The sequence below is a fragment of the Dysidea avara genome, chromosome 1 (genome assembly GCF_963678975.1).
Source record: "Dysidea avara chromosome 1, odDysAvar1.4, whole genome shotgun sequence".
In the NCBI taxonomy this organism is placed as follows: domain Eukaryota; kingdom Metazoa; phylum Porifera; class Demospongiae; order Dictyoceratida; family Dysideidae; genus Dysidea; species Dysidea avara.
Window position 1 is genome coordinate 11,947,509 of NC_089272.1, and position 26,401 is coordinate 11,973,909.

Sequence of the window (26,401 nt, forward strand, 5' to 3'; positions counted from 1 at the left end):
CATGGACTTTATTCCCACTCTATAATGCTGCTGCCATTCCATCAAACAAAGGCAATTTTAATTGGCAAAACAATTCCAGCAACCAATGATAAGACATCCCATATTTCTTGTTTAGCCAGGTCATGTTGGCTTGCATTAAGCCCATGTTGGTGCTTAGTATGTAGTGAATGCTGTGGTTCTATTTGTCCTTTGACCGATACCTTACTAGAACATTGTGACTGGCCGCTGGGTAGTTTGAATAGCATCGCCCCATTTCGGTATGAATAATTTGTTGGGCCTGTGATGCATGGTTAAAACACTCAACCTCACAAGCAAGCGCATGAAATGGACATGTCAGAGGGTTCTTCGAGTGGTAATCCTTACACTCACACTCTATAGTGTCACCTTTGCAATTACCACAACAGCAAGCCTTCATACCATGAGAATCACAACTGCCCCCCAATCACAACTGCCCCCTTTCCAAGTATGAATGTCATGGGCATGATACTTCCCTAAAGCAAGATGAGCAGCAAAAAAAAAAACTGTGAATCAGTTTCTGCTTGCAATAGACAATAAAGAAAGTCAGTTCTAGCGCCACACAGTAAAGAATTGGAAAGACAGCCACATTTCTTTTTATGTCGCTTTGGACAGTGAGATTTTACTGTTGTAACTTCAAGAAATTTTTCTTTTAGTGCGTCTGGCATTAATTGTTTCATAGAAAGATTTTTGCTTTGCATTTTCCCTGAGATGTTTAGTGTGAGCGTGTGCAACATGACCACCACACAGCATTACTTTACATTTTTGTGTATCAGTGTAATGCATCCTAAAAGCTTTTGCTGAAGATAAGTCTCCATCCTGCCACTGCACTTCTATCATTATATCTTCTTCTTTAGCATGACCAAAAGCAATGTCAGCTGCATGCCGTTCTGAACCAGGATACAGTTGATCCTGTCCTTTTCCTTGTATGCACAAGTGTACAAAATAAAGCAAAGAATTGTTGACATAGTTTCTTATAGTGAATGTACAGTTTTGACTGTATTTACCCCTTGTCAACCATGCTCCATCTGAAGTCGTGATTACCCGCTGCCAACTGTCAGCCATTGATGGATCAAGTGCTTTCATTTCATTTTTAGCCATTTCACACATCTCAGTTACCATGGTATTCACAATGGGATGCAACAGTTTAATTGTTTCATAAAAGATTTTGGTAGTAACTGCTGCCATCTTGCTTCAAAACTTTATCATACTGTGAATGCATTGAGCCACTGGCTATAAAAGTAACTTGTACAGCCAAACTGCAAGCCAGGAGATGAGAAAATGCAACTTTAACAGAACTTGTTAAACCAATCATTCGTTCAGTACAACCACTACACTTACATGTTATCACTACAAGTCCTAAAAAATTTACATTTATAGGGATAAGTTTTCCAATGCACTCTGGTGTGTAGCATTCTGTAGTTGCATTTATTTGGTCAATAAACTGTTGCAGTTGTGTAGCTTGGCATAAAAACATACTATTGCCAAGTTCAATTGGACCGGCTGCAGTACGAACCTTTTTCAAAGGGGTGGGAGAAAAGTCCGAGCTACTATCAATAGAGTTAGTTTCACTTGTTGACAGTGTCTGAGTCACTGTTTGTCACACCATTAACAATCACTGATTCAATGACACTCACACTTGTCTGTGGTGCTCCGTCGTAGGTATTTTCACCCTCATTCTGTTCTTTTGAACTCGTTCCAGGATTGTTGTTACCTGGGTCAGCATTACTTTCACCCTCCATCAGTATGTTCTGTATTTCTAAACTTGCTACAGAGATGTCATCACTAAAATTCACATCATTCTCACCTTCCATCACTGAGGCTTGTACTTCTGAATTTGTTCCAGGGACATTATCATCATCATTATTTTTCACCTTCCATCAATAAGTTGTGTACTTCAGAACTTGCACCAGGGGTGTTATTGTCTATATTACTTTCACATTGAGCTGAATCCTGGGTTGTTGATTAAGAAGTCATACAAGATCAAAGGCTTTAAACATGATATTCATGACGCATTTATTCATAAGCTCATGTAACAGGCATGCACTTAACTGTCGAAAATATGGTGTCCAGTGCAGCGTCAGTGAGTGCAGAGTGAAACCCTCTTGAAAAGAGGTTAAATAGCCAAACAAAGGTTCTACCCATGAAGCTATGGGACTACTGTACTTTGAGCAAGAAGCAAAGAAGTCTAAAGTTTCCATCAATGTGAAGCAGAGAATCTCGAAGGCCACTGGTATAAAATATTTTCTTTGCAGCTTGGTTTGGTATTCATTTCGCCACGTACGGATTTCAGAGTCATCTATTGTAAGAGCGAGGATGGAGTACAGCAAAAAAGGTGGGTTTTCTATGCCAAGAAAAAGACAGACAAAAGATAAATTCGTTGTATGACAAGAAAGAAAATCTATCACTGTCGAAGATTTTGGTGGGTGAATTTTGAATGCTCAAGCCTTTAACTTTGTTACTCCATCTACAATCAAAACTTCGGAATGATGGTGTTTCCTCCGGGGGGAGAACATCACTCAGGAGGGTATTAAAGGATATGGGATTCAAGCATAAAACCATTAATGACAAGAGGTTAGCATTGCACCAGTTTGTGTGTTTTAATTTTACTACACATACATGCAGGGTATACCATATAGCGGGAAATTTTCGAAAGGTTAAATTTTCAAAAATAACAATGTGTTTTATATAAATGATTTTTGTGAGTGCACGCATGCATAGGTTTTACTAATATCAGTTAGCTATAGGCCTAATGTCTTATAGCTAGGCACTGGGCCACACACAAGTAGCTTGCCATGTAGCTATAGCTACCACACGCGCGTGCATATGAGCGAGTACGAATGACACCACGAGTCTTGAAGCCTATAAGAGCTCAAGAGACCAGAAATTACTAGGAAAGACTATAATTATCAACAAACATCTATATGGGCTGAAAAATGCCATGTACTTAGCTATGGCTTGATCCGCAGGCCACTGAGGCGAAGTCCACCAAACAACATGGTTCAACCTACAAAGGAAGACCCTAGGATAGCTATACGAGATTCTATCAAAGCCAGATTGAACGTTTATCTAGCTGTACTGAACAATTAAAGCAGCTATGTATGTGATCAATGTAACCACAGTTAGCTTCCTCCGTGAATTAATTATCTACGGTGCGGTGCGGCACGATAAAGAGACATTGTTTCGAAAATATTTTTTCGAATTTCCAATCAAGCAGTCTTTTTCGAAAATTTAACGTTTCAAAAATTTCCTGCTATACGGTACTATGAGCAGCCCCGCATAGTCCACCAGCGTCATAAATATTTGAGACGAATGAGGTGCAACAGAACTGAAGGAAAACCAGTGGTGTACTTGGATGAGGCTTGGGCCAATGTGCATGATGGAAAGTCCAGAGCCTGTGTAGAGGCTGATAAGACTACTGGGGGGCTATAGGAGGAGTCAGGTTCGTTAAATAGCTTTCAAAATTCTTCTTGTTTAACCTAATTTATACATAGCAAGCCATCAGATAAAGGAGAGCACCTTATTATCTTACATGCTGGTGGTAAAGATGGATGGATTCCCTGTAATTTTCTATGATGTCAAGTATCCAGTAAACGCAGTTGTTCTTTCAGGTTGTGATTGGGTTTTTAAAGCCGAGAAAGGATCTGCAGCAGATTACCATCAAGAAATGAATGCAGAGAATTTTGAAAGATGGCTTCAAGAAAGGTTACTTCCAGCATTACCAGCCAATTGTCTGATTGTACTAGACAATAGCAGTTACCACAGGTAGGTGTTACATTTGTCAACTGTAAACATTACTGTATTAACTGCAGTCGCTATTTGGAGGAGCAACTAAAGCAAAAGTGGCAAAAAGCACAGCTGAAAGAGTGATTAGATAAGAAATGTAAGGCAGTATGCATATATTGTCACTGTTTCAGTATATGACTGTATGATGATTCACAGGTATAGCATATCTAAAAAGTTCACTGAAGAGAGATCTGTGGGAAATCATCAAATGAGCAAAAACTCCTACAAGATATGCTATAGATGAGATAGCTGGAAGTAAAGGTATGTTAAGTGTATACATTGTGGCTCTGAATTTTTCTGGTATGGCTTTTTTCTTGTATACTGTTGTGATTCCAGTTCTTTTGGCAGATTACCAGTTGCACACTGTGAACTGAATCTAGGCTTGAGTACATTGTACCGTTAGATGCAAATACCGTAGTAATACTCTCCAAAATACCAAACCACATGGTAACATTCTAACATTAAGAAGGCACTACGAAGGTGCATGTATCCCATTGTGGACCATCACAGTGTCACCCACGGAACTAGTGGGCCCACAGACCAAGGAGAGTAGATGATTACTGGGACCTAAGGTACCTAAAGGAGACGTCTAAGTTACCTACAATACATCAAAGAACAATTTCAATGTGTAAACATACCTGGAATCAGCACGGGACCAACCCCTGCACCACCTTACCTTGAATTCTCTGACCAGCATGGGAATGACGTCGTTCATTGATGGTTCTCACTTGGTGTTGCTGCTGCAACCCGTTCTGTCCATTGCCGTCATCTACCATCGCCTTTACCATTATTTCTGCTGGACCTGATACTGTTTACGCAGCCTGGTCCACTGCCGTGGTGTTCAGTGTTGTTGTAAAATGCCTCCTCATCAGTTTCCGCCATTCACTGAGTGCTGGTATCGCCAGGTGGGTCATGAGCTCCCAGTCTAATTCAGTGCATTTTTAAGTTCTCTCGCATTGTGGTATTATCATAGGCTAGCAACGTACACTCATAAACAGCCTTGCCATGCCTTTTGACATTTATCTATGTGCCTTTTATCCGACACATGCGCAACAATTATTCTCCAGTTAATGATCACCCCATTTATAGTTATTGCCACCTTTTCAATCCTTGATCACGAATGTTGGTGATATAAACTGTGCTCGCTACACTTAAAGTGACTCACACCTAGCCCACTACCATCAGGTCAGTATCACACCATCAAAGAAAAAACCACATTGTAAACAGTCGCTAAATTAACTTAGTTTAACTGGTTATAAACTTCATATAATGTATGTAGTCTAGGTAGAAAATTCTATTTAATGACATGTTTTCCAGAGCTGCTAGTATCAATTCTGCAGGTTCTATTCCAGATAGTAATCTTCAGACATCAATGGACATTCTGCACATCTGTGATAACATTGGAAGGATGAGACATTGTGAACTTTGTTAGCAAAGGTTCGTTCCAGTACATCAATGTACCATCACAATTACAACCAGCATATTAACTTAATTAAGAATCAACTATTACAAACTGTTTTTTGGACATTTGTTTCTAGGAGTAATTCTTGACAGTAAAATTTCCTTCTCTCCTCACATCAAATAACCATAGAAGAAACCTATACAATGCTCTCAATTCACCAAAGCCAGTTCTATGGTTCGTCCTATTCTAGAATACTGTTCTACAGTGTGGGATCCACATTTACCGAAAGACATTAATGAATTCAAAAAGGAACAGACAAAAGCTGCAAGATGGACAATGTCGAATTATAACTGGTCAAGCTCTGTTACTTCTATGCTGGAATTGCTACCATGGCACACTTTAACCACTTGTAGACACATATCAAGACTACACATGTTTACAAATCTAATAATTACCATCTTATAGCAGTACAGCTACCACCTTACTTCACCAGAACCCAACAATCTACCCATTAGTACCACCCTCTACATTTCATTATACCTATTACTGATTGAGATTATTACAAAATTATAGCTTTTTCTCTCAAGAACAATACGAGTTTGAAATGATTTACCTTGTGGCTTAATTGAAAGTAACTCTACCCCTGTTCAAATCCAAGCTGCAAGCAATAATTAACTCGACTCTTGATTGACAACTTTTTTATAGCAAATATCACTGTAGATGTAATATGTATGATTGTGATGTATTCTTTTGGAATCGTCCCCTGAATGCATCAGACACTATCTGTCTGTCCAGTAAATTATAATAAATAAAATAAATAATTGTACATTACATAGAAATCAAACCACAATTTTTTTTATTTTATTTATCAATGCTTTACAGCACAAGTGCTGAAGGTCTGTAGGGCTCCTGGTCCTACAGCCTGCCCAAAGACTTTAGCTACATAAGGTGTGTTTGAAAAGTTGGAGAAAGGAGAAAAAATCCATGACTGAACCTAGGTAGCCTCGAACCTGCAGCCATCCGATTTACGCTCGAATGCTTACAGGAGTCTACCAGGTGGTCAGGATGTTTTCTCCTTGTTATTTTCATGTAATTATATCCATAGGAATTCTAGAGAGTAACTCATTATCTCTAAGTACCCCAAGTAGAACCAAATGGACACTAATTTATTTATTAATGCTTTACAGCACAAGTGCTGAAGGTCTGTAGGGCTTCTGGTCCTACAGCCTGCCCAAAGACTTTAGCTACATAAGGTGTGTTTGAAAAGTTGGAGAAAGCAGAAAAATATCCACAAGCATAACAACTTTTAAACATCACTTGCAAATTAACAAAAAAATGTTACTACATACACACGTACATATATACAGTCACTACCACAAACACTGTTACACTCACATTATCAGTACTATCCACAGGAACAAGATTTTGGTTTATAATCCACTTGGCAACTTCAAAACGGTTGCATTTTACTGCAATATGTAGTATGTTCTGCCCACTCTATAGATAGTAAAATATGTATAGTATAATTATTCATACCATACTGTATACAACTAATACTGTATATACATAGTAGCTATCTACACAGTAGTTACACATGTACTATGCCTATTATAAAAGGCTCACACTACAGATACAGCGGACAGTAGATTATCCAAATGCCAAAACGACCGTTTTATTAGACTATTTTGTCAACAGGCGCATACTCTATTAAAGTGATTCACAAAGTTTTGTATACTATAATATTTGTGACCAAATCTGACACAATTGTGCAAGTCTAAATTTACAGTATAAAAATAGCTAGTTTATTCATTGGTAGCGTGTTTGTCATGTACGAGCAACTAGGTGCTATTATTGATGCCAATCACTCCAGTCATTGTACTACTTGTCTGCTTTGGATCATTTAGATGGGTGTAGCTGAAGTGTCTGATATTGATTGTTGAGTGGTGCAGCACTATAATAGCCTTGGTTAGCTTAATTTATTGGTAAATGTGCGGGTGGTATACAGATACCAATACAGCCCAGCATTTGTACTGCTTCCCCATTCATTCAGACGAGTGCACTGTTGCGTGTTTATTCATTCCAGAATGATTTACCTCCTCATCAGTCCTTGATATATTAGCCTTGCATTGTGACTACTTGTGTTGGTCTGGTGTTTGGTTTTGTTTGAAGTCAATGAACTACTTAGTGGTCAGACTGTGTGGCCAAAAGAAGTTACTTAGCCATGTTACAATTATTTGTAAACTGGTTTACAACTGATTTGTAACACTGGTGATAGCCTTTGACATACCCACCCACCATACCACAAATGTAGTTGAAGTTTAACCATAGCAGCAGTAAAAAGTATCGTAGTTTGACATCGTATTACAACATTTAGTACAAAGTAGTGCGATGGAAACTATGATCATGCTACACCACATTTTAGATGGGTAGGAATCAACTATAGCTGATCATTGTATGCTCAGTGCTAGCTAGCTATGTAGTTATTATATTCTTGCTATGCTATATTGTTTCTGTCTACACAGGTTTTTGGTAGGGATGTGCCGATTTTGCAAGCAATTTTTTTGGAATAATATGTTGGTAAAAGCAAAGAGCAAAATGCTGGAAAAATAGGTGGACAATTGGAAAAATGGGCACCAAGGAATGGAAACTTAGCACATTTTGTATGAAAATGATCAAGATACTTTAATAGAAAAGTCACGTATAGTATTAAGACAACATATGCTCATAGGAAATGGTGACTAAAGACTGAGATACTCTAATAGAGCAGTCACTATGTACGAAATATTCTAATAGAGCAGTCACACATGTTGTAAGCTTGAGATACTGCAATTAATTTTCACTGATGCTCAGCAAAATATAAAAAAAGTTTGAGCAAAATACGTAAGAAATAAAGCTGGAAAGAAAAATAGGTGGAAAAAAGGAAAATAGGTTCATCCCTAGTAGGGCCCAAACGAACTTAGGTGAATTCGAAGGTTCGTTTGTTCAAACGAACATTCAATTGTGAGTTGAACAGTTAAGCTATTCATCTTGCTGTGTTCCATAATGATGTGGGGGAAGCTAGGCATGTGGTATTTGGTATTTAATTAAGTTATGTGTTGATGGTTTAGTGGTGGTCACAGGCCATGCCTCTATGAGATTTTAGGGTTTCTATGTGGTGTCACCACTTGTCTCAACTGTATAGCGGTAGTAAAATGTATTTAAAATCTAGTAACCACAAGCATTTTTACTTGTGGTATTCAATTTGAAGTTTTCTCAGTGAAACTGTTGGTTGAGTCAGTACAACTGCATGTGTATGTTGCAAACTTTTGAGACATGCACCAGCTCCATTTATTAAAAGTTCGAAACATTCATAAATTTTAGTTGATGAATATTCGAACCCTGACAATCCAAGTTCATTTGGGCCCTAAATTCCCTAGTGCTTCTTGATTTCATATGGAAGGAAGTAACTCTGTCTATGGTAGGACATTGAAAACTATAAGATGCTTTTATATGAACTACTAACCACACTTTCAGAGTATGTATAAAGTAATGTGTGTGTGTTATGTGTTGTTCTAATAGCTACACAGGTGTCTTTGAGCTGAAATCCCCTCGGAAATCCCGATGTACACCTCGTTCACTATTTTTGCTGATAACACATGTTTAGAAACTTTTGTTTGTGCCTACCTATCTTTACAAGTGCACAAATATTGGAATTTTCAACTAGAGTAGGGATCATAGCACATTGATAAAAAAGTATTTGAGCATGATAGGGTTATAGCACTTCTTTTTGTTTTACTGTGATCTAATATCATGCGTTTCTCCAGCTTGTTCAGTACTTTTTATCGATGTGCTATGGTCCCTACTCTAGTTTAAAATTCCATATTTTGTGTACTTGTTTGTTAATTTTTTTTGCAAATAATGAATACGACTGGTGAACCCACGCATACTGCATCTGAAATGTTGCTGCATTCCCCAGCTATATCTATTATCGTCTGAAAAGTAAAGTATCCACTATGCTTCATTGTCAGCTATATTCAACTGGTTACACAGCAGTACGATTCAAGAACTGCTCGAAAAGCACCTCTGAAATCAATCAAAATAGCCACTATGAGAAATATGGAGGATTTCCATTTCGAAGGGAAGCTACAGTCAGGCAGTCAGTTAGTCATTCAGGCAGTCAGTAGAAAATTCCATAATATAATTTTTTTAAATTCCGTAGCAACTTGTTGAAAGCTTTTCGGGTTCATCTGAAAGCTTGTTTTGGGCTTAGGTTTACCTAACCAATACTGCCTCATTGTCATCTGGGAAAATTAAGGCTGATTTTTGGGTGATGTTACTTTGTGGGCCACGCCTACTGTTTTGTGGTTCCTACTATAGAGTACTATCGTACTGCATGATAACTGAATATTTTATTGTAGTTAGCTGGCTACATGTGTACATAAGGTCTGTAATTACTAGGCGAGGTAGCACAGTGAGGTGTATAGATTAGCACTGAGCACAGCATCCATACGGCTTGTAATATAGATAAAGGACTAACCAGTATTGAGCCAAATGAACACTACAATTAATTCTAGGACATTGACTTAGTTTTCTATTCAGTCTACAGCCAAATATAAATACTGCCATTATTGGAATAAATAAGGTATACGCTGTAAAGTTATTCTTTAAATGGGTACTTGGAAGAGTTAAGTTTAAGACATGCACGGTGCTAACATCATCGTATAGTATACAGTCCACACTGCATGCGTGGTTGAATTGTAGCTATGTAGGGGGTTGTTTGTATGAGCATAAGTTGTTACAAATTGCAGTACATGCAATTATTGCACTACGTGTGAAATTAGCTAACAAGCATGCAAACAGTCATGGGGAACTCCCAGGGCAAGTCCCAGTATTGGCACAAGCAAAGTAAACAGTAATGAGGACAGCTTGTACCCAACACAACACAGTGATGTCACCAGGAAACTATTATACAGGGAAGCTTTGGCTGTTGTATAAACTGAGTGTAATAACAATTTTATGATGATTACAGTGTGATTGTAAAAAAATAGACATTTAAAGCTAGTTAGCTTATAGCTAATGTTCCAGTGTTGTAATTCACTTTCATCACAGGATAGTTAATGTCCAAATGCCTTCACTACATGACCAATCTTACATGCAATAGGCTGCAATGCGTAACTATTAAAACATGGAACACTAATTGTCAACACAACAGTGCTAGGTGTCTTGAACTGAAGCCGTGAGGAGTCGCTTCAACTGATGTAGAGTCGTAACGCCATGACACTTGTCTATACTGCCACCGGCTACACACGTATACAGGGTTGCTGCCTGACTTCTTACAGAATGGAGAAGGAAATCTAATGTTACTGTATCTCAATACATATATACTACAATATAAATTAGAACAGCTATAGACAAAATGTATAATTCGTAATACTTTTGTAGTTAGGCGTAGAACTAAGCCATAGTATGAAGCGTATTACTGTGTAGTATGGCTACTCCCACACTGTAGTATAATTGTAAAAACTTTGTACTATGACTGTAGTATGGCTATGGCTACGTTAACTTTGTTTTGACGCATACCGCACGAGTAGCTGGAAATACAATTTAAACAACTTGCCAAAACTCTAAATTTTGCCTCACTGCCTGCCTGCTTGCCTGCCCGCCTGCCTGTCTCACTGCCTGGCCACAATTGCAAGGCTAGAGCCCAAACAAAGCAGTGAATGGCTATCATTTTAAGCTACAATAGCAAACTCATCAGTGGGATGTACCTTTGGGGCTCTGATGAGCTTGCGCTCTCTGCGCCTTGTTTTTCCTTTTATTTTCAATCAGGCTCTTCATCTTCTTGTTGCAATAAAACCATATCAAGGCATTAATTTTCCCTATCAACACTTTCTTTGAGCAGCATATTTAGATGTCGCAAACTTATTGCGCTCGGTAGGTACCTGTAATTTCACGATAGGTGTAATGCCATGCGTAATAATCAATTAACATGATCTTTGTTGATTAATAATTATCAAGCACTGAGACCACATCATTTAATAAGTGCTCAATGGTATAACGACATATACTAAAGGACTCGCCTGACAATAATAAACAACATTATCTAACTTACCTAGATGTAGAGTCAATGATTTACACTGCACAAGCAAAAAGGTGAGTTTCAAACACCTACACATGATCGATTTCTTCGTGACACAATCAATAAAAATGGTCTGCCATTTAGTTTTAATAAACTGCATCATGTGATCTTGTATATCAAATTGTTTGTCTCTAATTGTTGAGCACTCTAAGCTTTATTTGAAGTAAATAGGATGAATACAGCCAAAGGTATGGAGAGATTTCTACAAGTTTAGTTTATTGTTGCTTAAATATTAAATGTTTATACTTTGTAAGGGTGGCTTAGTTTTGTGTGATGAGTTGGCTTTACCTATCAAGAATCACCTAATACCAAAGTAGTATTCACCCATCAGCAAAGATTTTACATACCAAGTATGGTTAAACTATGTATGAGCTTCTGGGGGTGTATAAATGGTGGAATGGACTACTGGAATGGTGAAATGGAAAAATTTTAAAGTTCAATATCATTTTTTTGCATATAATATTGCATATAATAAGTACAACTCCTCCCCTTAGGTAAGCAAATAAATAGTATTCCCCTTGAAGTCAGCTCTTTTAGCATACTTTTTCTCATCACAACACTTGTATGACTTATAACTCAATACTTGTCTGAAACTAACTGTCTTAATGAAGGTTCAGTTCTGTGTGCAATGTGATACTGCCACAACAAACTTTAGCTTAAATTTTGTTTTCTGACATAATTGTGGAAAAGGCTCATTGTAAACGCTTACAAGATAGTCCCGTTTCACTTTACCCAAAGATTTTGCTTAGGCTCCTAGGTTAGTGGTAAACACCTCATACAAGCTCTGCCTTCTGTGTTTGCCCTCCATAGCCAAACTGGTAAAGTTGATAATAAATAAATGTATACTTTGAATGTACTTTTACAATGCATACATGTAATCAGCTAGCTAGCTAACTTTTTATCATTTGGGAACAAGGGTTAAGTCAGGAGTCTTCTTGGTATACCCAATAAACTGCTTTGCAACTGACATTCCAGTATATTACATTTTGTCTATGGTGAGGTGAATTATGCTGAAAGAGCTGACTTTAAGGGAATCTTATTTATTTACTAAATTAAGGGGAGGAGTAATAGTTATTTGGATATAGAAACTGATATTGAACTTTAAAAAATCCCATTCCACCATTCCAGTGTTCCACCATTCCAGTAGTCCATTCCACTGTTTATACACTCCTATGAGCTTCCTGACCAGCTAGGCAAGCCAGGTATTTGGGAAAATTGCCCAAAATGGCACCCTTTCTTCATCACTTACTCTCTCAACAACTTAAAACCGTAATTCTTGGTGTAAAATAACTTTAATGAGGTTTACATAGCATAAAATAGGAGCAATGCATGAGTCAGTCGAGCATTAACTAGAGTATTAGTGAGCATCAATCAGAGTTTACGCATGCATAACAGTCAACACGTGCTTTAAGTGTGAAGAGTAGTATGACTGGTTAAGCGATAGTGCAATTTCGAGAATTATGCCTAGAATGAAGGGAAGTGACGGAAAGAAGAAAACAAATAGTCGTCTCAAGGACACTTCAAGGACGTCAGAGAGACAAGTGGCTACTACTGGAACCTCAACCGGAACAACAACAAGAAGAGGGGGCAAGAGCCGTCCGGCCAGTGCTGGAAAGGAGTCGTCACGGGCTACCAAATCGACCAAGACGAGCAACAGGACTGCCCATTCACCACGTCCCAAACGTTGTCGGTTACGCGAGCAAGATGATGACTCTTCCTCCAGCAAAGATGCTGAAGGATTCGACGATGTCCCACTGATGAAGGCTGACATCCCGAAGATAGTGGAAGCGGTGATGAATCAATTCTCAAAGAAAGGTGATGACTCTCAAGATGAAGACCAAGACAATCCTAATCCACACCTCAACAAGTATCTTACTGATGTCAGCATCTCTGTATGAGTCGCGTGACAGTGAGAGTTACGCGCAACAGTTTTAAAAAAAAATCGAAGGGTAGGGGTACAAAGTCTGCTTGTGGTTACAATATGTGACCGGGCCTGCGAAAACAGGGCATGTGGGCACAAACTACACCCCGTCATTCTACAGGTCATATCTCAGTACTGGAATAGTATTTCTGCATTCTGTAACTTGCATCATGATGCCAATGAAATGCTTACTAAGAGCTGAAAATTGCAAAACTGTAGCATAATGGTACAAAACGTTATGAATGATGAAAGTATGAAAAAGTAGGTAAAAATAATGTGCCCACATGCCCTATTATCGCAGGCCCAGTCACATATTATTTCAAACAAGGGTCACGTGCACTTCTCACGCGATTCAGACATTGTTGCAAGTATCACAGTAGTGTGTATGTATTATATATAGTAAAATAAAAAAATAGTAACTAGCTAGGTGCAGTAATGAGTGGCAATGTGCACGTGTAAAGCATTAGTATTAATAATGAAATTAGTACCATGCTTGTAAGTGTGTGGGTAATGCAACAGTTGCGTATTAGTAAAAAAATTAAAAAATAAATAAATAAAAAGCTTAGCTAGGTAACTACATTACCACAAAGCCTTATAGGTAGACTAGTCTATTACGTGTGTGAAAGTCCATGGGATCATAAACTCTAATTACATCCACTCATCCTATTCTGACCCTTTGCCAGTATATCACTTCATATTGTCCTGTCTCCTCTTTCTCAGATCTGGAGCACGTCAACGTAATCTCATCTCACCGGAAAAGAGCTCCTCCCCCCACTAACCACCATATTGCTTCAGCTCCATCTGCTGGATCATCTATGCCACCAGTACCATCCATCCTTGTGGCAAAGATTGAATCTGGAAAGTTTGTAGAGATGGGAGATCTTGTTCCAAGCCACTTAAGTTTTGAGGAGACAGCAGGAGCAAAGTCAAAACAACGATGTATTGCCAACATTTCTGAGTGGCTTCAAGCAATTGCTGTCTATGTATCAATTATTGCCAAAAAGCAGCCCCAGCGGGTACCAGATTTGATGGGCTACCAAATTCTTATGTTGGAAGCCAGCATCGAATACCAAAATAATTGTTGGCTGGCATATGATAGGCAATTTCAACAGCAAGCCGCCTCCCAACCTGACTGCAAGTTGTCTATTACTGAATCCACACTTTGGAACTTTGCTTTCACAGGCCAGGCCAGAGCAAGCCGTTGTAAGCACTGCTTTATCTTGTTCCACCAGTTGAAGGATTGTGAGTTTTCCCCTAACACAACCTCCAGCTCACATGATCTGCCACCATACCAAACTCCAGGTCATCGGAGATACATTTGTCGCCAATGGAATGAACAGTATGCCCAAGGGTGTTCTTTCCTGAATTGCCACTACGAGCATGTATGCTATTACTGTGCCTTTAATCCAGCGTCAAAGGATAGTAATCATAAAGAATTGTTCTGCCCAAACCCTCCTGCTCAGCAGTCAGTGACCCAGCAAAGGCCTAGACCACTCTTTCCATAAGTTACGTAAATGACTGGTACCACTTATGAAGGACAGGACTAACTGATGCACACACATACCTTAATATATTGTTTTACTTATGCTGTACGAATTTATGCAAATATTTAATAAATCTGCTATGCCATATAGTTAACAGGTCACTGGTATATTTCAACACAGTATTTACCTTTATGAATTGTCCTTACTCTTATATATTTTCAGACACTCTCCTGGAGCCAATCCATCGGCAGGATAGAAAATCAGTGCCATACCCTCAATGGCTACAACAGTGGCAGACTCACCTCACCCCCATCCCACTTTTCAATAACATTCCTTTAGTCGCCAGCTTCGTCCATACTCCACTAATCCCAGCTGCTTGGCTACATCACATGAGACACCACCCCCATCAAGACCTAGTGCAGTATTTCCTACAGAGTATCACCACGGGCTTCAGACTGGGTTCTGATGGAAGTGCCACACAATCAGCTAAAAGGAATCTTCAAAGTGCAGCTGACCATCCTGCCATAGTTGATGAATATCTTCACAAGGAATTATCTCTTGTCAGGATATCTGGCCCATACCCACCATCAACCTGCCCAGGAGTCCAGATAAACAGATTTGGGGTTATACCAAAGAACCACCAGCAGGATAAGTGGCGCCTTATTACAGGCCTTTCTCACCCCTCTGGTAGCAGTGTAAATGATGGCATACCCTCCCAGCTATGTACCTTAACCTATGTGACAATAGATGAGGCCATATTAAGCATACTTAAATCAGGAAGAAACACAATGTTGGCAAAAATTGACAGTAAAAGTGCCTTTCATTTACTTCCAGCGCACTCGGCAGATCGACATCTACTAGGGATGAAATGGAGAGGCAATGTTTACATTGATCATTGTATCCTTTTTGGTCTTCGCTCAGCACCGAAATTGTTTAAAATCCTTGCCGATCTCCTAGCATGGATTACAGAGAATGAAGGTGTTTCCTACCTCATTCATTATTTGGATGACTACTTGACAATGGGACCACCAGGCTCTACAATATGCTAACAGAATGTTAACATTTTATATCCTTATGTGCCAAATTAGGTGTCCCACTCGCATCTGAAAGTTTAGAGGGTCTTTCAACGTCATTGTCTTTCCTAGGAATTATATTAGATACCAAGCACATGGAGATATGGCTACCAGCTGACAAACTAGCTAGGATTAAGCAACTCTTGACAACATGGCTACCCAGACGAAAAGCTAGAAAGAGGCAGATTCTATCACTCGTAGGTACTCTCGACCATGCTACAAAAGTTGTCCGCCCAGGCAGAGCCTTTGTAGCAAGAATATACTCTACAGCGGCTAAGCTGTGCAAGATGCACTTTGTTACTAGGCTAAATAATAAAAGCATTCAGATCAGATTTGCTATGGTGGTATACGTTTCTGCAGGTTGGAATGGCTTTAGCATCCTTAGACATCCCACTATCTCACACCCAGATTTTTGTGTCCAAACTGATGCGTCAGGAGCATGGGGTTGCGCAGCAGTACTGGCCCCCTACTGGCTACAGTGACAATGGCCCCCAGAATGGCAGAATATTGGGATCATGGCTAAAGAGCTTGTGCCAATCATTCTTACTTGTATCGTCTGGGGGTCATATTTGTCTAAGCACCACATTAATTTTCAGTGTGACAATGCCAACCTGGTCATCTCCATTAATAAGGGCTCAAGCAAGGATAAGCTTGTAATGCATCTGCTCCGCTCTTTGTCATTCTTCGTCACACACTTCGATATTTATCTCACCACTACTCACCTACCAGGAGTGATAAACGCTACCGCTGATCACCTCTCTCGGCGCAACTTCAGCAAGGTTTCGAAACTGCTCGCAGTCTGACAGCAGAGCCTACACTGATACCTCCTTCCGCCTTGCAGTTAATCTCACCTCATAGGCTTGATTGGATTTCTCCTCATTTTCTTCAACTGTTTCAGCAAACTTTATCATTCATTTACCAACAGTCACGTTAATCATGTAACCTATACACCATACATTGTACATGTAATACTGTGTGACCATGCTATTAACACTGCAGTACTTCATAATATTATTATCACTGTGCTTATTAATATTATAATTATTACTAATTTCCTCTATATTTTGTACCTACAGACCTGCCATCGGTTACTGTAACCCAACTGAAGGCTGTAGCACAAACTTACCTTAATCTGGGAATATCCACATCCATAAAGAAAGCATATAGAACTGGCCTCCACAAGTACATGACCTTCTGCACGGAAACTAACCAGCGGCCAGTACCAGTTTGTGAGGATACATTGCTTTTCTTCGCTACATACTTGGCACAACAACACCTTTCATATGCGACAATACAGGTTTACCTCTCTGCTGTGAGATACAATCAGATTATAGCTGGCAAATTATTGCCCTCAGTAACTCTGCAGTTAAACTGTGTACTAAAAGGCATACGAAGTTCATATGCTATCACCTATCAACCCAAAGATAGATTACCTATTATGTTTCCAATTATGGCACGCCCTTCATGCTGTATTTTCGATGCACCCTGGAAACTACAGAGATGTTATGATTTGGGCTGCCTGCTACCTCCCTTACTTTGGACTTCTTAGAGTAAGTGAATTCACCACGTCCTCGCCCAATCACTTCAACCCTTCAACGGACCTGCTGTTATCTGACGTTGCCTTGGACAACCGAGCATCCCTTTCACTTGCACAAATTACACTAAAGCAATCTAAAGGAGACCAGTTCAGGAAAGGTGCACAGATATATTTGGGGAGAACTTCCCATGTTGTATGTCCAGTACATGCCTTAGTGCAATACCTAGCCAGGTGGGGTGGCACTCCAGGACCACTCTTCTCTTCTTATTCTCTGACAACAAATCATTAACAAGAACATCATTCAGTGCAGCTCTCAACAGAGCTTTAAAGGAGCTCCAAATGGACCCCTCTCAGTTCAATACACACAGTTTTAGAATTGGTGCTGCTACATCAGCTAAGCAAGCTGGCATCAGTGACTCACACTTAAGAGTCCTTGGCAGGTGGAATAGTGATGCCTAACTAAAATATGTTAGACTATCACCACAAGATCTGGCCGGATTGTCAAAATCTCTTGCTTCTATGCAATGCGTGAAACTAACCTACGTAGGTGTATTACTGCAGATGTATACAATACTTAACTAATTAATTTCATATGTGCATGATGGTATGTACACATGTTCATAGGTATACCATATAGAGGTCCCAGTAACCATGACTATGTGAATAGCTCACAGGATTGTAACAGTAAAAAAAAATAACAAAAAATATAATAAAAATAAATAAAAAACTAAGTAGCTGGTTCCTTATATATGCTTGGGTGGAAAGTCATGTGGTATGCCTTTCTATGGCCTGATACACCCAAGCTATGTCATACAGTCAGAATATTTGCCCTTAGCCATTCAAAGTACCCCCTCCAATCCAATTAATATGTACACAAATAAAAAATTATCCCAAAAAATTAAATCCCTGCCTTAATTGGTTAGGTTCCCACTGGCAGACAGAGTCCTTGTACAACTACCAACCCCACCATCATCAACCGACGGTGGTGGATTAACTGATTAGGTCAAGTATGTTGGAGGTGAGCAAACTACATTAAAGATCCATAACATGTACCATATATTAAAAAAAAAATTGGCAGTAAAAAAGTTTGGCGAATAATATTACAATTGCCAAAATTTTATCTGCCAATTATTTTTAGCAATCAGATGAGCAGATTAGCCATGTTGAAAGGACAAATGTACCATGAAACCACCTAACTTCAAAGGAAAATTTCAGGGTACATATCTCATAAACCCTGGCTTGCCATGGTACATTTAAGTTAAACCATGGCTGGCCATGGTTTATTTTAGTTAAACCATGGCCTTGATATCTGGTGAGGTAACGTTAGTTTGTTTTTAGAAGAATCCTGGCAGCATTCGATTGTGGGAGTTTAGTATTGTTCACGTGATGAAAACCATGAGGCTGATTTTCCATCCTACTGCACTCAGACGGAGGCGATTCGACTCCCTCACCACCCTATGAGTTGACAAACAAAAGTTCAAGATGAGAACTAGTGTCATGGGTAATTTACAAGCACTTCTCCACGTGTTTGATTATGTACCACGCCCACTTTTCATATATCACGAGGTAACCACTCTACAGCAAAGCTTACCCCTCTAGATGTTTAGAAAACTGTGTAAACAGTGTTTAAGTGATGTAGCAACTCTGAAACACTTGTAAAATCACTAAATTGAGTGTTTCTGTGATATCCTTAGGATTTGCCCATTTATGTTAACCCAATATTACCTAAGTTTTAAATAACGCGCAAGTCCTTTATTACCGAATGGCTAATATATTGCCATAATAACGGTGCGCGCTTAAACAAGCGTATCATCTACGGTGAATATCCGATTAATATGCGATTTGCACCATTGTCTTGGCAATGAAATAACCTTCAAACTGCTACCAAAACTGTTAAATTGTGATGAAGTATGGCAGGGATAACATTGCTGGAACTGGCGAGATTGTTAGAAGAAGTCTTCGACTGTAACAATTCAAGCGTGCGCGTTTAAACAAGCGTATCATCTACGGCGAATATCCAATTAATAAGCGATTTTTACCATTGTCTTGGCAATCGAGGAGGCTTCCAGGTGCTACCAAAACTTTTAAATTTGGACGAAGTATGGCTAGGATAACGTCGCTGGAGCTGGCACGCATGTTAGAAGAAGACAGTGACTGGAATGATTCGGATGAAGAATGTCACCGTGGCGATAGAGACGATTCTGATGATGATTTAGTCGACAACAATGGTGCTGAAGATTGTCCACTTGATTTCATCGAGCGATACGAGGTATTCCATTGTGTTTCAAGTTGTAACAGAGCTGGAAACTCTTATTTCTTCGCGCATGTTCTTTACCGTCTGGTCCCAAGGTGATTTCAAGTGAATACAATTTTTTGACAATGTTGTACTTATCTATCCAGTGCAAGTTACCTTTGTACTATGTTTTTATTAGTGTTATGGCAGTCCTTCTTAATCTTACAATTATTTTTACAGATGTATGAGGCTGATTTCCAAGACTGGGGACCACCTCCAAGTGATTTTGTGGACAAAACTGTAAAGCCCTTACAGTTAGAGGCTGGAATCGTTGAAGGTGACAATGACAGGGAGGTGGAACAGATGGCTAATGTCGATGTATGTGAATAATATGTTTGTACACTGTATATAGCTACTACTTAATTTGTTAGGTTTGCCAAGAAACCCTAGAGGCTGGTGTTATGAGTAGTGAAATACAGCAACTGGTATGTTCCAATTGTTTTGTAAGCACTTGTAAATAAGTTTACTCTTATAGGATGCTGATGTTGACATTGAGAGCATGGAGGTATGTTCCAGTTGTGCTTGTGAACAGTTTTTGATTCATTTTTTCAATAGCATGCTGACGTTGATGTCCAGGACGTGGCAGGGACAGCTGATGTTGATGTCCAGGATGGGACAGGGACAGCCGATGGTAACAATAGTGCAAGTAATGATAATGGACCTAACGGGGAAACACCATCTCTGGGCGTTTCTATAGATCTTTCCAGTCTTTTTAGACCACCCACCAGGCCAGCTAATCCACCTTTGCCATCAACCTTTACGATTCTCTTCTTCATCGCATTGTGTATGAGACCAACCTGTATGCAGAGCAAAAAGGTAAGTATGCTAAAACTTGGTATGATCTGACGGTCCCAGAACTTAAGGCCTTTTTAGGGGCGTGCATTTTAATGGGAATAACGAGAATGCCTCGAGCTACCCAATACTGGCTCAAAAGTGACATCTTCGGTGTGTTTCCCGTCATAACTGGTGCTTTAGTTCGTGATCGTTTCATGGATATCTTGTGGACCTTACATTTCAATGATAATGAGAAGGCTGCACCTAGGGGGTCCAGTGAGTACGATAAGTTGTACAAAGTTAATCCTTTAGTAGACAAGCTTTCTAAAAACTTCTTGGCATTGTATAATCCGCACAGGGAAAACTCCATCGATGAGGCTATGGTGATATATAAGGGTCAATCCTCACTTAAACAATACATGCCCAAGAAGCCTATTAAAAGAGGTTTTAAGGTCTGGTGTAGGTGTGATAGCAAAAACGGGTACACTTGCAGCTTTCAGGTTTATACAGGTAAGATAGGGAACACCACAGAGAAAAACTTAGGTGCCAGGGTAGTGAAGGATTTGTCTGCGCCTATCAAAGGTAAGGGTTACCACTTATACTTTGATAACTTTTTTTCTAGTCCTAGGCTATTGGCGGACTTGGTGGCTGAGGAAATCTATTGTGTAGGTACAGTGGTAACCAATAGAAAGGAGTTCCCTAAATTTGGTAAAGCTCGCATAAATGCATTGGGTAGAGGGGACCATTTAGAGAAGCAGGTTATAGGTGATGCAGTCCATTGCTTTGTGTGGAGAGATAGGAAACCTGTGGCTTTCGTTGATACGATTTGTGATCCCAGTGAGACAACTGTTGTATCTCGCAAGCTTAGTGATGGTAATCATGCAGATTTTACTTGCCCAGTAGCTGTCAAGCTTTATAACCAGAACATGGGGGGTGTAGATTTGGCTGACCAACTGCGGAAGGCATACACTTGTAGCAGAAAATCTAAATCTAGGTGGTACATGCGTTTGCTCTGGTTTTTTTATGATGTAGCTATTCAAAATTCTTACATTTTGTTCTGTGAGAGTCCAAACCATGATTTGCCTCGATATATCTCTGGACGATCAAAATATACCCACTTAGAGTATAGAAGAGACCTAGCAAAACAGCTCATTGCAACTTTCACAAATAGGAAGCACGTAGGTAGGCCAAAAAAACGCCCATCTAAATCTTCTGTGCATTACCCCAAAAGGTTTGATTGTGCGAGAGACTGTGTGCACTGTAGTACAACTGAGAAGCGTGTGCGTCCTTCAACTGGTTGTGAGACTTGTAACCTCCATATGTGTATAGATTGTTTCAAACCCTACCATATTAAGCATAAGCTAACATAGTATGTATATACGTAGCAATATTGTTTATCCACATAATTTAGCCTTTCAGATGAGATATGTTCTGCTGTTCGTCGATGTCGACTATATGGACACATATATATATATGTATGCGTGTATGTATGTGTTTGTGATAACAGCTAGGGATCGAGCTGAAACTCATGGGTTTTTCCTCATGAATGTATGAGGTTTTTTCCCTGGAGATGGGGGCCCTAGCCATCTCCTAAATGAGGCTAAACCATTTTATTGCTGGCCCCGGCTCGTATTTTATTGTCTTGTAATTTTATTGAATTTTACAAAATAAATTATTTTTTCAATAATACATTTTTTTAAAATTCATTACAACAACTGATAAGGTTTCGTGGTCTAGTAGATGTCACACACAGGAAGTGTGTCTCTCTGCGAGTTCCGTTTCCAACTTTGATGTTGATAGCTCCTTATGTGTCGAAGACATGGCCGCCTAGAGCGAGGAGTGTACGCGTCTTCTGTAATAAAAGGATGCATGGTTATCACTGATTCGCTATACTTGGCTTACCTTGTAAGGCCGTCACTGATCGACAATTGACGTTCATTTCAGCCAGTTCGGCGGTAGCACTTCGAAGATATTCACTGTGGAGATGAACGCATATATAATTTATCCCGCTCCTCAATATTTTTATAAGCTTGCGTACTTCCAGATTTCGAGGGCCCCACTCATCAGCACTGTTTTAAGTGCAAACGAATTTTTGTGGTTATACAAACGTCACACACCGGATGTTTATCTAGTTGTGTATCTTATGTCCAAATTTGGAAGTACTGGCCTTTTCTATGGCGACGATATGAATGTTTCGAGCGGATGGCGCAACTTTCCCCTGTAGTAAAAAGAAGAACGGTTTACGCTACGAAGTACAATATACTCCAACTACTAGAACAATTCATTGTGAGTTCTTATGCTAAGTTTCAGACGCCTAGGGACTTGGGTGTTGAAGTTAGAGCGTTTTGAACAAACTCGCTTATATCAAGAAAGTACCAAAAAAAAACTTCGGTAACGCCCGTTTATGGCAATATATTAGCCATTTGGTAATAAAGGGTTAACAAATGTAGTCACAACATTAGTTGTTGTTGTCCCATAATTGAATTTCACAAGTTGGTCTATATAATGAATTCAGTGGTTGGCCTCATATTGGTTTGGGTGATTAGTCTCCTGCAGGCTCTTAGCCTGAATTGGCATGGTACATATCAGTTGTATCACGTGCCCTCGTGATTTGCCTGATATGTACACTCACACTCTCGGGCCTAACGGCCCTCTAGCTTGGGTGTACATATCAGGGTCCGAGAGCGTGAGTGTACATATCAGGCAAATCACTCAGGTACATGACACAATTATTACATGATAGAATGGGTATTGGAATATCGTTACATGTATCATGGGCATTTCCAAGCTTTCCCTTTGACTGTCGAGAGATTCGTTGTCCCACAAGAGTTCACGAATATCCAAACATTGCTCTCGACATTACAAGAACCAGCAAATGATGTTTACAAAAACAATAACTTCCCCCTATGCTGACCTCTCTGGTTTGACCACCTACTGTGGCGCTTCGCCAGTATCTGAATGGCCTGCAGATCAAAGACAGGCTAGGGATAGATTTTTTCAAACTCCTTCTAGGCATTTGTCCCATTTCACTGTAGTCAACGATCTTTGCTTACGTTCCTTGGGTCATGGTAAGCACCTCGTACAAGCTTTTCCTCCAGTGTCTAACTAGTAAAGCAGATAAAAACAAACAAAACGAACAAAACTTTTATGGTAGCTACCACTTGAATGCAACGTTGCTCCGTACAAATGCAAGCAATTAAAAAAACTAGCTAATTAAGGAGTGTGGCAGCAGTTTCTATCGTAAGTCGTCATCCAGATAAAGACTCATGATTGAAATGGCTGCTACTCTCCTTTATTGGAGAGTTGTTTAATCAATTTCGCAGGGTTTGCACTAAACTTTTTTACTGAAATATATGTTACGTAACTAACAGCAAGAATTTTGTTATAGCACCAATAGTTTACTTCAAGTTATAAACTGTAGCATGTGGTGTGGCATTTGTATTTTTTTTTGTTTCTTTGTGGCACTACAAACATTTGTGGCATGACATGTTTAACTTTGGCATGTATATCTAAATTTTGGACTCACGTGGTTGAGTTTGGCTACAGCTATCAATAGCACTATAAGCCAAATTTATGTCCATAATACTGTACGTCATGTTATGGCTGTTAAAACAACTGGACAAGACATCAAGTTCGAGATCAATTGTTGAATCATCATAATGATGGAAATTATGTACATGAGCCTGAAGTTATTTGAATAAACGCCTACAAGTATATCAGTTTAATTTTATGATTTCTAACAAAACTCAACAAAATTCTGGATGTTACCTAGTATGTTAGCAATCTTAAAGTTGTTTTATGTTGAGAATTATGGTGTTAAGTTGTTGAGGGAGCAAGTGATGAGAAAAAAGAGCTATTTTGGATAATCTTTTGTCCAATACCAGGCTTGCCCAGATGGTTAGCAATCTCAGAATTTGGTACACAACTTTTTTGCTGATGGGTGACTACTTTTGTGGTGTGAGGAAGTTTGGGCTATCATTTGTTTAGTCTTCATGGACAAAAACCTGTTTTTGGACCTCAACATCCTGTCTAAATGATGCAGCAACAGTAATCATGCCTCACTAATCATTCCATCATTAGTGAAGGTTTGCTCACAGAGAAATGTTAAAGTGCAGTATTGTGATAAAAGATCATTGTTTCTGGGACTGTAAGATCGTGATTCGCAGATATTCTCATCGATTTCTACCACAAGAAGGCAATAGAATTTACTGCCACTGCAGCTGTATTCAAACGAGTGTTGGTCCAACATGTAACAGCAGTTAGCAAATTATGTTGAAGATGACAATTTTTACATTGGTAACCCTATCTTGGCTATCATCATGTACAGTAGTCAGCAAATGTTTGTTAACATTTAAGGGCAAACTATGAAAATAATTTAACGGTAAATTGAAGCCATACAGTACACTATCTATGCATGTCATGAGAAGCTCCAGAAATTTTGATGAGTCAGACCTGTCTCCAATCTAAACATTTAGTGATGCCAGGGACTACAGCAGGATTATGGCTAAACTCATGAATGTACAAAGGAAGGCCTTTACCTGTACTGTATGTACCTTAGTATGAGAAGCACACTAGCATACAAAGTCTGCAAATCTAGAGGAATCTGGCCATCTGGGGAGCTCCCCTTGGAAAGTTTTTGACTGTTGTATTAAGTTGACTATTCTACTATGGTTGATCTTTCTTGGTCAGTTTCTGTAAACCTCAGAACCCCCCATGGAGATTCCCTTGTAAGCATGTACATCCTTTTATTTAGGCAGCTATGTAGCAGTTTTACATGCTGGAATGCTAACAGTGTTAAAAGTAACAGAATTCTAACTTTTGACTTTATTGTACACTTCAAGTCATCGTAGTGCCAGTATTTATACATGTGTACATAAATGTGAAAAATAATTCTTGCACCTGTGTATCACAATCAAAAGTCATACATATCAAATAGTACAGTAATACCGTTTAAGTAACGATTGGGCCGAAAATTTTGTGTGCCGCCCAAAATTTCGCCTTTGAAAAGCACCCTAGAAACATCTCACGCAACGAAAATCACTTTTACGGAATAGTACTAGTTCATATGATATAATTATAATACAGCATAAAATACAACAAAACACTAACAGGTGGCCGGATGGATATGAGTAAAATGCAGAACAGATTGGAAAGTGGACTCGCAAACGGACTGGGCAAACTTACCCCAAATGTCTATTTATCACAGTTACCCACTCCAAAACAATATTAGATGCTGCAGTGACAGTAAATAAACCTCTGAACATCGTCGCAAAGTTTGCTTAATCCAATATTAAGCACCGCACTTAAAACTGCTCTTGGATTCATTCTTTAGTTGTGCTACAGTACAGCTCACGAGTAACGTCGCATGTACACGCATGACGCGCGTGATGTGCACTCAAGTGACACGTGTGGATGCAGCAAGGCTACAGTAATGCTCCATGATAGCTAACTTTACTCGAGAGCATCACGCAAGACCAGATAATAGGTCTTACCTATGGTCTTGGGAGGCGACACTGGCTCAGTTCCGCCATCTGTGAAATCTCCCATTGCAATGCCTGTGTTGTAGCTACCGAATACTTGGTAACTTAGCTATTGACTTGACCTTGACTCTGTCGCGGACTACAGTCAGTGCTGTAGCTAGCAGTATAGCTACCGTAAACCTAGATGGATTGGTCGCCAAGTATTGTCACAGAACCCCAGTTAGTCCATATTTCTAATTCGTATTTTCTTTATCTAGATAGTTAAAGGAATGGCCAACCAAAGTTTCAACTCTAGAAGCCAAGAAATTTCGAAGTTACAGCGCTACGAAGTGCTAACAGCAAAAAATTGATCTGTACAGTGACAATAAACTACAGGCGTTTAATAAAACGATCATAACATTTGGATGCAGTCCTCTACCAAGATGCAACTTGCACCATCCAATTTACCATGAACAAGCAAATCCATTGCTGGGTAAGTTGTGTCTTTCAGGCCTTTCCTACGTCCACGGGGGACTGGT

General features: G+C 39.4%; 3 protein-coding genes across 4 annotated transcripts in view; 2 read left to right on the forward strand and 1 right to left on the reverse strand.

Moving 5' to 3' along the window:
* Positions 1-26,401, reverse strand: part of LOC136256525 (cyclin-dependent kinase 4 inhibitor C-like) — a 77,887-nt gene that overhangs the window by 5,001 nt on the left and 46,485 nt on the right. The window contains exons 4-6 of one of the 2 annotated variants that reach the window (XM_066049514.1): positions 17,335-17,607; positions 17,233-17,291; positions 16,926-17,177 (exon numbers count right to left, since the gene is read on the reverse strand). In XM_066049514.1, the coding sequence (XP_065905586.1) occupies positions 17,560-17,607 (48 nt within the window). In that variant the 3' untranslated portion in view covers positions 16,926-17,177; positions 17,233-17,291; positions 17,335-17,559. Of the gene's footprint in view, positions 1-16,925; positions 17,178-17,232; positions 17,292-17,334; positions 17,876-26,401 lie in introns of both variants that reach the window. The other variant, XM_066049506.1, reaches the window with a different exon arrangement.
* Positions 14,918-15,775, forward strand: LOC136257884 (uncharacterized). Its single transcript, XM_066051224.1, has one exon. It carries the CDS (start codon positions 14,918-14,920, stop codon positions 15,773-15,775), a length of 858 nt encoding a protein of 285 aa, XP_065907296.1.
* On the forward strand, positions 19,335-20,475 carry LOC136241618 (uncharacterized). The gene is made up of 5 exons (XM_066032864.1): positions 19,335-19,605; positions 19,810-19,947; positions 20,001-20,054; positions 20,105-20,134; positions 20,185-20,475. The coding sequence occupies exons 1-5, from the start codon at positions 19,438-19,440 to the stop codon at positions 20,473-20,475; spliced, it is 681 nt and encodes a 226-aa protein (XP_065888936.1). The 5' UTR covers positions 19,335-19,437.

Excerpts from the sequence above, each read along its gene's own strand:
- LOC136257884 (XM_066051224.1), top strand. The coding sequence starts at position 14,918 with ATGAATTGTCCTTACTCTTATATATTTTCAGACACTCTCCTGGAGCCA.
- LOC136241618 (XM_066032864.1), top strand. The coding sequence starts at position 19,438 with ATGGCTAGGATAACGTCGCTGGAGCTGGCACGCATGTTAGAAGAAGAC. Across the intron at positions 19,606-19,809 it reads ATTTCATCGAGCGATACGAG|ATGTATGAGGCTGATTTCCA; the intron begins GTATTCCATTGT and ends TTATTTTTACAG. Across the intron at positions 20,135-20,184 it reads TTGACATTGAGAGCATGGAG|CATGCTGACGTTGATGTCCA; the intron begins GTATGTTCCAGT and ends TTTTTTCAATAG.